At 44.6% G+C, this 12,301-nt stretch overlaps 1 protein-coding gene across 5 annotated transcripts in view; it reads right to left on the bottom strand.

Moving 5' to 3' along the window:
* The window catches only part of SNX25 (sorting nexin 25), a 93,883-nt gene extending 86,487 nt beyond the window's left edge, over positions 1-7,396 (bottom strand). For 2 of the 5 annotated variants that reach the window (XM_043454214.1, XM_043454215.1), the window contains exon 1: positions 6,767-7,396. In XM_043454214.1, coding sequence (XP_043310149.1) covers positions 6,767-7,126 — 360 coding nt within the window. In that variant the 5' untranslated portion in view covers positions 7,127-7,396. Of the gene's footprint in view, positions 1-6,378; positions 6,434-6,766 lie in introns of those variants that run through there. The other 3 variants (XM_043454212.1, XM_043454213.1, XM_043454216.1) reach the window with 2 other exon arrangements.
* Between the last annotated feature and the right edge of the window lie 4,905 nt (positions 7,397-12,301).

Genomic DNA, 12,301 nt, shown 5'->3' with positions numbered 1-12,301 from the left:
TCCTAACTGCATTCTCACAAAGCATTATTCGAGCTGAGGAGCCCACCAAAATGCAACCCAAACCCACTGGGCTTTCTGGAAAGCTCCACTGTGTTTGGAGAAACTAAATAAGCACACACACCAGGACTAAAGGAGGGTCTAAGAATGACTAACTGAACCCAGCCCCCAGGGTGCCCAGCAGAGTCCCCAAAAAGGGCTATCTACCCCGTCATCGGTGACTTCCATGCAAACAAGCAGCCCTCATTTAGAAAGTCACCTAACAGTGAAGTTGGTAAAAATACAAGCTCCGAGTTTCCAAGTTTTTCTTTCAAAAGCGAAACTGCAATTTTTTTTTTTTTAAAGGCAAGTTTCTATGTCATGATTTTAATACTAACAGGCTTCCACAGACATTTCCTTTTCTAAAACCTAAGCCTTCAGCACCAAACTTGCTGAGTCAACTTTTTTAGTACAAGAATGTGCACTATTCCGACTGTACGAGGGCTCATACCTTCTAAGGAAAGTAGGGCACTTCCTACCCTCAAAATGATAAAGTTGGGAAATGAAACCTAAGATATCTTTAAGAAGGCAACATTTAATTATGAAAGCTGACATCGTAGCATGTTTCCAAAACAAAACTGGCTTAAGATTCAAGAGAATTAGAAATAAATCTCTTGGGAATGAGCAGAATTTAGGCTCCAAGTAGATTGCTCAAGCTTGGAGACTTGGTCTTAACATTTGTGAAGAAATAGTAGGAGCCTTTAGTTTGCAGCTGAGTTTATTATTTAAAGAGAATCTTCAGATACTCTTGAAAAGATTCTTGAACCCATCTGTAATAACTACTGATAATTATCATGAAAGAAACGTCTCACAGGAAAGTCACCGGAAATTTCACCCGTCATGACATTAATGTGAAAGAAACATGAAAGTCACTCCTGGCTCCGGTCTCCCTTCACACAGCTTTATTAACTCTCACTTTGTATCACTGCAACTGATTAGGGCTTCTCCTCCAGTCTCCCCCAATCACATTTCCATAACCCAGCTTTGATGCCACACTCCAGAGCTCAGAAGGCACGAGGAGCTGTCCTAACAGCAGACAACAACCCAGCCCTACTCGCTCACAGCTGAGGACTTCCACAACCCCCTCAACCCACCTCTGCAATCCCGCCTCCTGGGGTTCATCTGATTACACGCACTGGCAACTCAAACCCGGAACAGTACACATACTCTGTCTCTAAAACAATTTCCTAGGGGTGCTTCCCAGGTGGTTCAGTGGTAAAGAATCTGCCTGCCAAGCAGGAGACGCGGGTTCAATCTCTGGGTCGGGAAGATCCCTTGGAGAAGGACTGGAAACCCTCTCCAGTATTCTTGCCTGGGAAATCCCATGGAGAGAGGAGTCTGGCAGGCTACAGTCCATGGGGTTGCAAACAGACAAGACTTAGCGACTAAACAACAACAGGGAATCATATTCAAAATCTTGTAATAATTTAGGATACAATATGAAAAAATACAATTTTCTGGGTTTGTTTTGAAGTGAAGTGAAAGTCACTCAGTTGTGTCCAACTCTTTGCGACCGCATTCCATACAGTCCATAGAATTCTCCAAGCCAGAATACTGGAGTGAGTAGACTCTCCCTTCTCCAGGGGATCTTCCCAACCCAGCGCTGGAACCCAGGTCTCCCACACTGCAGGCAGATTCTTTTCCAGCTGAGCCACCAGGGAACTCCTTTTGGTTTTGTACAAATTGTGAAAATATATATAAGCCTCCTTCAGACAGCTTTGCTAAATTCAAAAATACATGTTCATCATTTCTTAGAATACATTTGCTGGTTTCGATGACCATTTTTTTAATGTTCCAGGTTTAATCATGAATTGTAGCTTCCTACTTTGAAGTTACCATTCTTCATATGTAACTTCTGATGTCTACTAACCCTAAGAAATAGTTTCTTCATAATAAAGATACAGAAAATAATTTTCTTTTATGTGTAATCACTGTTTATATTGTTTTTGAGTATGTATTTGTATTTGCTTGTATATACATAATACATATCTGGAAGAACAATCAACTGTTAATAATGGTTGCCTATAGGGGAGTTTTTTTTTTTCAATGCATATCCTTTTATATGTTTTTCTTTTTTCTATTAAAGCCATGTGAATCCATAACCTGCAAAAAAACTTAAATTTAAAAATTATGCATAGAATGAATTTAAGGTAAATAATTCTTACACTACAATTAGATATAAGGGGGTTTCAAAAGCCATCTTGCTCAAAAACATTTTTCCCAGTAGCCACCCTGACTTAAATCCCCCGGTCAAAATACAACCTAATAATCTGAAGACAGTAAGTGTATTACACCACTATCCATTATCAAATTATTTAGGATTAGTTTATCATATTAGCATAATAAAGGAGCGTCACAAAGAGGCTGTGTATAGTCTCCCTACATCTTGGTTCTTTTCTTTTTCCCTTGAGTAACAAAATCGAGTTTGTTTTACTCAAAAGAACTTTTGTATCAGTAAAAGAGCTCATTTAGGGATTCTCGAAGTCCCACCCGAGCCAAGTGGCGCCTTGGGTTGCTGTGTGAATGTTTTTACTGTCTCTATAAACATCTGTCCTCCCCTCCAGTCCTCCCTATCAATCTAATCTACTCAGCCTGAGAGGGCAGGGACAGAGGGCATCTTGTTCATCTCTGAATCTTCCCCAACACTGAATAAACGCTGCCACGCACTTAACGCAAAGCAACTATCGAAATTCTCAGTGACACCTACCTTGAGATATTCTTGCCTGGGAAATCCCATGAACAGAGGAACCTGGCGGGCTAGCCCACGGGGTCCCAAAGAGTCAGACAAGACTGAGCGACTACACACCGGTGAGACTATGATCCCTTCTCTAAGGAACTGTGGCTGAAATTTCAAATTTAAAAATGTCAGTCGGATACTCAAGTCTGTTCTCATCTCAAACAACAATCCATTCATTAGGGACAAAAATCCATCCATAGAGAACCTACTATGTGCCTGGCACTGACATTTAGCAACTAACTAGGCCAAAATGATCTCCAGAGATCAGAAAAGCAATATGCAGTGGATATACAGTAAATGCTTATGAGGTTTGATGAACTTCTTGAACTTTTCTGTCTAAACTTGGAAAAGTCTTTCACTAATATTTTCTTCACACAGCAGTGGACTTTAGTTTCCCATTATGCTACTAAGCACCTTTGTGGACTTTCTTGTATCAGGCCTCCAGTCTTCATTTGTCCAGTGCTTATTTTTAACTTAATGGTGTAAATCAAGTGTAAATCAAGAAACATCTAATAAATTACCATGTAAAAGAGAAAAATTCATAAACTATGTGAACAACTGACATCTTAAAAAGTTATTCCTTATTTTTATCACCAAAATGTATGAAATTATTTTCCTTTTTTCCATTATATGAAGATGCACTTTGTACCGCTAGTCTAGTAACGAAAGTAAGGTTTCTAAACTATTGATTCATTATGCCCATGTTTTCGTTGCTGTTGCTTTGGTCAGATCATGAGCTAGGGTCAGGTAACTGCAGCTAGCGAGTCTGACGCCTTTGGTCCACGTGAGTTGACAGGTCTGGCACAACGCCAAACCTTGGACCAAGGAGCACTACTCTATGGCAGCCTACTCAGCAAAGCAGGGCTAACAACTGTTGCCCCAGAAGCAGGCCAGCCCCAGAGCATCACAGTTCCAGCCAGCTGGCCTGCAACAAAGTTCAAGTTTTTCTAAAGTGGGGCCCAGAGAGCAAATGTCAAGACTTAAGCATCAACCTTCCTGACCTTACACAAAGCATTTTTTTTTTTTTTTGCCACCTGAATATACCACTGGATGGTCTTTCTACCCGAGTTGAAAAATCAGTTTTACTAATCAGTAATGATTCCCAGCCAAGTAAAATAAAATTCTTTGCACATAAGTGATGCTCAATAAACACTAGGTTAACTGAAGGGGGAAAGCCCTCAGTTACTGACCACAAACTGACCTAATTTTTTTCATTATCATCAGCAAACATTTTTTTGGAGCTCCTGCAAGGTACAAAGGATAACAAGGATCTCAACTACAAAGAGCTATGACAACCAACAGCTACCTTATAAAGCGTGCAGGAGCATTTGAACACGTCTAGACATGAAAACACCTTCTCTCCCTTTTAGTTTTTTAGACTTCTCTATGTTGCTACCTTTTAAGAGTGTATGCATTTTTTCCCCTCTAGAGAAGAAAGTCAAGAAGGCGAAAAAAAAAAAAAAAAGGGTAACGATAGGATAGGATCCTAGTGTTCTGACACGTTCAGCAGACACTCAGAAAGAATCTGAATATTACAAGAACAAATTTGAGGATTCTTTTCTTAATGCATGATTTCACAATTCTGTAGTAAAGTAAGTCACTGTATCTTAAGAGACACCATTTGCGTTCACTTACAAAACAGCCACCCCTCCACAAATGGTTAGATGACCCGTGCTGTGGTCCAGCTCCTACCCCCACAGAATGATCAGAATATTATACCACTACACCACATGCTTATGGCTTCCATTTTCATAAGGAGCATTTTAAACCTTTAGCATAAGTTATTGGAAATACAGCACAATGAAAGGCTTGAGTAAACTGCACTGGTACTGTAAATATATAAAAATAATTTTAGACGTGGGCTTGATCCCTGGGTTGGGAAGGTCCCCTGCAGAAGGGCATGGCAACCCACTCCAGTATTCTTGCCTGGAAAATCTTATGGACAGAGGAGCCTGGCAGGCTACAGTCCATAAGGTTGCAGAGGTGAACACAACTGAGTAGGCACACACATATGAATAGCATGTGTGCATACACTTTAATTCTAGGTAACAGAAAGTAAACCTCCTAATGTACTTATTTTCCTATTTAATGCTGAGGGAATCTGAATTCAAAAAGAATGACCAATAATCGCCTGTCTTTAACGTACACTTATACCTCTTCCGCTGCCTGAAATCTTCAGATCGTATACATGAGAGGTCACATAAGCTGCTTCCTTTTCTGTCACCTTTAATGTAGTATTTTCTCTGCTTCCTCTACTAAAGCATCTTTCTGGATGATAACCTAAGTTTTATCAGAGGTACAAGTGAGCTGGGAGCTTTGGGGGAATGTATTTTCCAGGAAAAAGGGAGGTAAACCACCCGTGAGGCTTCCAGGCCAGAGGACTGACAATACCAAGGCTTAGACCCTGACCCCGCCATCTAAACTTCCTGCCCCCACAGACCAGGCACTCCTAATCACTTAATTCTTAATTACTTTTGGTTTCAGAAGCATTTAAGCATTTATCACTATGCAAAAGTAACTTATTTCTTTGTTTCATGCCCAATTCCCCCTTAAGAATTATAATCTCCAGAAAGCAGGGCTTTTGTTGGTCTTGTTGATTCAACCCGAGTTTCCAAAATAATACCCGGTTTCTGTAAACGACTCAGTAAATACGATTAAATACACATGGAATAGATCACAACATCTTAAAATACTCCAAAGAACTGTGACATCATTCACAGATCAACAATAAAATCTTGGGGTCTTTTATCATTGTAGGGAAAAAGCAAGAGGGAAAATACACCTACTCACCAACTCTTGCTAAATTAGATATTAAAAAAGGGGGGGGGGATAGCTGGGTGCAGGTTTTTAAGAGAAATAAACACAGATAGTTTGGAGCTATTTATGAAAACAGACGTTCCTGTTCGTTAACATACTAAACAGCTGCTTAACTTAGCGGGGATGGGCGCCCCTTTACCTACACCTCTTTAGCCATTATTTCAGCTCTGCTTTCTGAACTGATACACTGAGGAAAAGGGTCCTTTTGGCGAAGAGGGTGAGATTAAAAAAAAAAAAAGCAGCAGCACCAGGTCGTATTATAAACAAACACAAAACCCCGGGAGGAATAATGCTTCTAACAAAATACTCTTACGAAGTTGAGCCACAGCCACTTCCCTTACTCCAGAGTGACTATTTCAGGTTAATGACTGTAGAATTCAGCCAAGAGGTAAGTCCGGCTACGACAGAACCGAGTTTCTTTTCAAGGGTTGTGAAAGGGAAGCTGCTGGGAGGTAGAGAAAAAGCAGCGGTTTGGCACTAAGGAAGCGGAGAGCTCATTTAAAATACTGTCCTTCCCTACATTCCTTAACCACCGTTCTCCACTAGATCGCCACACCCCACTGATGATAACGTTCCTTTCGATGCAAACGACCGTGATTTCGGGCATCCGATTCCTAAATCACTGAAACTGCGATACTTATCCACACGGCGGAAGACAGGAAAGCGTGATTAAAAAAAAAAAAAAAAGCGTACCCGGGCTTTCGGCACGAGGTATACCGGGCAGGGGACTTAAGCCAAGCCAGCCCCTCTGCGCCGTTTCCCGGTCTGTAAAAGGGCATAAAAGTTACCTCCCACGGGGAACGGTTACCAGAACCCAGCGCGATGACCGGCCCCAGGCGCAGCGCCTGCGTACAGCGGCCGCCCCGCTCCCCAGCGGCAGGGCCACAGCCAAGATCTGGAAGGATTATTCAGCTCCCGAGCCTGGGACTGAGGATGGAGTCAGGCAACTAAGTACATCGCCTGCTAGCGTGCATCTCCGCCCGCCCCGCGCCGAGCCCGGAGCCCGCCCCGCGCGGGGGCCCAGAGGACGCGAGCATCTATCTCCCCGCCCGGCCGGCCCGGCCCATCCCACCCCCGCCCCTTCCCCGAGAGAACCGGCCCGCCGCGACCCCCGGCCCTCCCGGAGCGGGCGGGCCGGGCGAGGCCGCGGGCGGCGGGCGGGCGCCCGGTACTCACCTCCGGCCGGCGGCGTGCGGCCAGCCGCCTCCAGGCGGCGGCGAAGTCGGGCGGCGGGGCTCGCGGGCTCCGGCAGACCAGGGAGAACACGGTCCCCAGCAGGAAAGCGGCCGCGGCGCAGCCCAGGTACAGGCTGAGCCTGAGGAGGACCGTGCCCGGCCCCGCGCCTCCCGCCACTGCCGGCCAGCAGCCGGCCAGCAGGCAGGAGGCGCACACAGCGGCGAGGGCGGCCACCGCCACCCACCGACTCCCGCCGCCGGGCGCCCCCGGGGCCGCCGCGTCCCCACGGGGCTCCGGCCGCCGCTCGCCCGGGGCGCCCGCGAGGCCGGCGCCGCCGCTGTCGGAGGCATCGGGGTGCATGCTGTTTGCTGGGCCGCTAAGGACAGGCACATCTCCCGCCCCGCTGTCCCCCGGCGCTGCCCCGGACGGTGGCCTCCGCGCGGCGCCTCCTGCCCTCCCCGCTCCCGCCGCGCCGGAGGCAGGAGTCCGCGCTCATGCCCTAGTCGGCGGCCCCCGCCCGAGGGAACGGCTCTCACTGACGCCGCCGACCGGCGCCGGGCCCGCAGCTGCCCGGCCGGGCGCGCCCCAGGTAGCCGGACCGGGATGGGACTCGCGCTGGCGGAGCCCCGGGGGCGGAGCGGGGACGGGGGCGGGGGCGGCCTGGAGAGCTTGTCGGGAGGGGGCGGGGCGGGGGGCGGGGAGCCACCGCGACCCGCTGAGTGACAGCCGGGGGCGCCCCGCCCCGCCCGGCCCCGCCCTCCCGGGCCCGGGCCCGCCCCGCCCCCACCGCCCCGCTCCCCGCCCACCCGCCGCGGCCGGGGGCTCAGCCAATCACGCGAAAACGGCTCTTTGCTGCGCTCCGGTCCCCGCCGCCCGCCCCCCCCCACCCCCGGTATACCGTCTGTTGGAAAATTCTGCCGCAGGTGTCAGAAGCGTTTGCAGCTCTCCAGCTCAGGTGATCCCTTAATCCTCGGCCCGCTCATCTCTCGACAAGTAACCTCCCCGTCGGTGGGGGTTTAACAGCCCTTCCTTCAAAATTTCTGCTTCTTTGCACCTGCTGTTTGAATAGGCAACTTCTTGACCCTCACTTTTAACCCAGTTCCCCTGACAACCTTCCCTTTTCCCACCCAGCCGCCTCCGGGACGGGACCAAGACAAACGGGGAGCAGTAAATGCTGCCTGCAAAATCCTAGGTACAGAGAGGTCCCCCCAAAAAGTCTGCCTGGCGCCAGGGGGCGTGCACAGCTGCCTTCCTCACTGTGGCTCCAACTCCCTGTATTTTTGTCGCCAACGATCCAGTACAAATGCCAGTGCCCACACGCAAGTGAAAGTGCTCCAAGTAATTTTGAGAATACATATTTTCTTCTCGTACCACGGCCCCCGCGTTAATATACAGATAATGCTTACTGAGAAGATACCAATATGCTAAACACTAGAAATTACTAAGATCAACAAAACAGCAGATGTATCTTTAATGAATAAAGGAATTCTAAGGGAGATGAAGGAATTGGAAAGAGATTAATGCTTACTTAAAAGGGGGTGATAGAATAGGGCAAATCAAAAATAGAAAGGGGAAGAAAAGGAAAGGGGTAAATAGATGAGGGATGCCATGGAGGATGTGGGAGACACACATCAAAAAGCAAAATCGTTTAAAAGCACTAGCGTTTTCCAATAGATTGAGTTACAGCCTGCTTCCTAGGAAATAGAGTTAAGTAAGCATTAAAATATATTTTCAAATACTGTGACTATACTGTGCTTTTCTATAAGGAATCTCCATCGTTTCAACTGAGAAAAAATACAACATTCATACAAAGTAAACTAGTGGACATTTTATTATTTTATTTTTTAAACTATTAAAATATTTATTTGGCTGTGCCCGGTCTTCATTGCTGCATGTGGGATCTCCAGCTGCGGTATTTGGGATCCAGCTTGCAACCAGGTGATCAAACCCGGGCCCCCTGAATTGGGAAGGCAGTCTTGGTCACTGGACCACCAGGGAACTCCCTGTTTATTCTTTTAAAGCAAAGTATTATCCAAGAGGTTATAATTCAGATGAAAAAATACCAGTGTCCATAGACATACAAAGGTCACCCATGTATTCATGTTTTTGTAATAAATTTCCCTGGAATGGCATGGATTTCAAGTGGAAGATGAAGTAGGAGGCCAAAAAAAAAAAATTATCCCTAATGTTAAGCTCTAATAAAACAGTACAGAAATGAATTATTTTATGTATCTATATAAAAACAAATATGTTCACATTTGTCATTTTTAAAAAGCTGATTGTTTTAAATATTAGTATTCATGGACCACTTTATTCTTATTCCTTGTAAGTCAAAGACAAGGAGATAATGAGTGCCTTAGGCCAGATGTGACTTTGCCATGCCTAGGTGATGACAGGGGATGACTTCAAAAGTAGTTACTACCTTCCTGTCCTCCTTGTCTTCTCTTTTTTATTTTTAAATAAAGCAGTGTAACTGATCTTGATGGAGCCCTTTTGCCCTAAAATAGTTAATGTTCATCCCACTGGGGGCCCTCAAAGTGTACCCTACAATTCCAAATTATTTCAAATAAAGCATGGTAATTTGATATTACTGACAATAAGATCCATATTTTTTGGATCTTTTACAGCATGCTGAGCACTTCACATACCTTATATATATATATATTTAAAATTTTCCAAAATATGGGTTTACTGCAGTTGACAATAATAGTAACTAATTGTGCACTAACTGTGTCAAATACTGTTCTAAGCATTAGACATGCTTCATTTGATCTTCACAATCACCCCTGAATGTAATCTCCATCTATCCGTGAGGAAACTGAAGTACAGAAAGCAAGATAACTTGCTTAACTGTTATAGAGTTATCAGACTTTGGATTTATCACCCACTGGCTCTGGCTCTAAGGCTTGTGCATTTAAGCACTAAGTCATGGTACTTTCTAAAAACTATCTCATTTAGTCATCCCATATGACAAATGAGAAAAAACAAGGTTTAAATCCATGAACTTAGTCCCTGTATTCCATGCTTTTATAAGTGTTTAGTTTTGTTGCTTTTTGAGTATGGCTGGTATCTTAGCCAGCCACCTGACAAGTGCAAAGTGATTTATAGTAATCACTAAAGTTGGTAAAATCATATAATCAATAAAGAGGAAACTGTCTAACACTTATTGAGTGCCCTGGTCTTTGATCTTTCCAGCACACTATATATTGTTCCCAAGGATGAGATCTGGAGAAATGTACACTGGTAGTCAGAAAACTGCCTTAAAGCAAATGTCATATTGCTGCGAAGTCAGCACTGACAATTCAAACATTTACTTAAAAGTAGTAGTTTGGTTTCTACCCTGTGCAAGGTTTGAGGAACACTGGTGGTAAGATATACAAGGGAGTGCCTGAGATCAGAAGGTATTAAGGGAGATGTCAGGTATTAAATTAGAATCCAGGTGTTTCTTCCTGGAAGTCGGTGCTGAGTCCTACCAGGTCTAAGTTAAGACCACATTAAGTAGAGATGCCTTATTTATTATATTCCTTATGGCCAGCACATTCTGACAGGTTTGTAATTAAACACTCCATGGGCTATCTTCATTATTCTTTTTGGTAAGCTGGGAATGGTGTCTGCCTGAATTCATTGGGATACTATAAATTAAGTGCATATAGCATAAATTAAGTGAAAAATTGACATTTAAAGTATTAGAGTGTAAATAGGTATACAACAGCCAATCTCTGTCGATTATATGTAATGAATCTTCCCCTTCACTGTTTAGTATGTGTGCTAGCTGCTCAGTCATGTCCAACTCTGAAACTCTGTGAACTGTAGCCAGCCAGCTTCCTCTGTCCATGGAATTCTCCAGGCAAGAATACTGGAGTGGGTTGCTATTTCCTTCTCCAGGGGATCTTTCCAACCCAGGGATTGAGCCCAGGTCTCCTGCATTGCAGGCAGATGCTTTACCGTCTGAGCTACTAGGGCAGCCCATTCACTACTTTGTATACTTCTCCTTAAAGCCCCTGGCTCGCCTTAAAGGTAGCCATAGGGTTAGAGAGAAAAGCACTGTATTTGCCTTTGCCCACTTTGGGTAAAATTATGTATAGGTATTAACATGAATCAAAATACCTAGATATCACTATAGTTTCTTCTGTTGATTCTCTCCAAGAACATAACAGGTCTGTTAACCTAACTCTCTTGTAAACTTTCAAGCAGAGTGTAGTTTACAGAAAATACGGTAGTAAGTGTGGCCAAACTTCAAAAGGAGACGTGAAAAAATTATAAAACACTTTAAAAACAAATAGTAGACTGCTAAAGCTTAAAGGAAACATACTACATCATTTGGAAGAGGAAAACTAATCTGTGAACAAAATTGTAGGACATTGATATATAAACTATGCTGAGTGGGCCTCCTCAAGTAAAAATACTCACGTTGGGAAACTTTCAGGCAGAAGTGTCTTTGTATTAATCTTCAAAGAGAACTACAAAGGAAAGTACTGTACACTGAATTAGCTGATATCAAGACAAAGAATTGACAAGGGTAGATCCCCCAAAGAGAATAATTTCAATTTATCCAAGTTTTGACCTGAAACTTAGGGAAACAGAGTATGTCAATTATCTACTGTCATATAACAAACTACCACCAAATAACAACCACTGGATATGCTTATGATTTTGCAGGTCAGCCAGTGGGCTGGGGTCAGTTAAGTCCATTCTCCTCTTCTTGCCTGAGCCACTAATGATGCTGTGATCTGCTGGTGCACAAGCTAGGACTACTCTGGCTATGGAGCCTCCATTAACATGGCTTGTCTCTGTTCCCTGAGTTCTCATCTTTCAAAAGATTGCTTGGGTCTTTTCACATGACCATGTCAGAGATGTGATATACAAGTTCTTTTTAAGCTTTTGTTTGTGTTACATTTGTTAACATTTCATTGGCCAAAGCAAATCACATTGGCCCAATCAGGAATTAAATGAGAGGGGGCCTACATACATGTGTGCTCAGCTTTGTCCCTCTTTGGAACCAATGAATTATATCTCTCCATGTTTAAATTCATGTAAAGGCACCCTCCCAGGTGGCACAGCAGTAAAGAATCTGCTTCCAATACAGGAGACTTGGGTGCAGTCCCTGAGTGGGGAAGACCCCCTGGAGGAGGGTATGGCAACCCACTCCAGTATTCCTGCCTGGAGAATCCCACCGCCTGGGGAGGTTCATGGGCCACAGTCCACAGGGTTGCAAAGAATCAGACATGCCTGAAGCGACTGGGCATGCACAATATGGCTTGCCAGGCGTTCCTTTCTCTACACTTCCATGTAAAAAATATTGGGTACCTATTGTATTAATGTCCTGTTGCTGCTATAACAAATTACTACAAACTTAGTGGTTTAAAACAACATGAATTTATTATCTTACCGTTCCGGGGGTCAAAAGTATAAAATTAAGGTAGGACCTGGGCTGCTTTTCTTCTGGAGGCTTCAAGGGGAGAATCCTTTTTCTTCCCTTGGTCAGTTTCCAGTGCATGACAAGTTGCTTCAGGGGTGGCAGACTCTTGGTGACCC

Source organism: Cervus canadensis, chromosome 31 (genome assembly GCF_019320065.1).
Source record: "Cervus canadensis isolate Bull #8, Minnesota chromosome 31, ASM1932006v1, whole genome shotgun sequence".
Taxonomy (NCBI): Eukaryota; Metazoa; Chordata; class Mammalia; order Artiodactyla; family Cervidae; genus Cervus; species Cervus canadensis.
The sequence above is the reverse complement of the archived record's forward strand: the minus strand, read 5'-3'. Positions and strand labels throughout refer to the sequence as shown.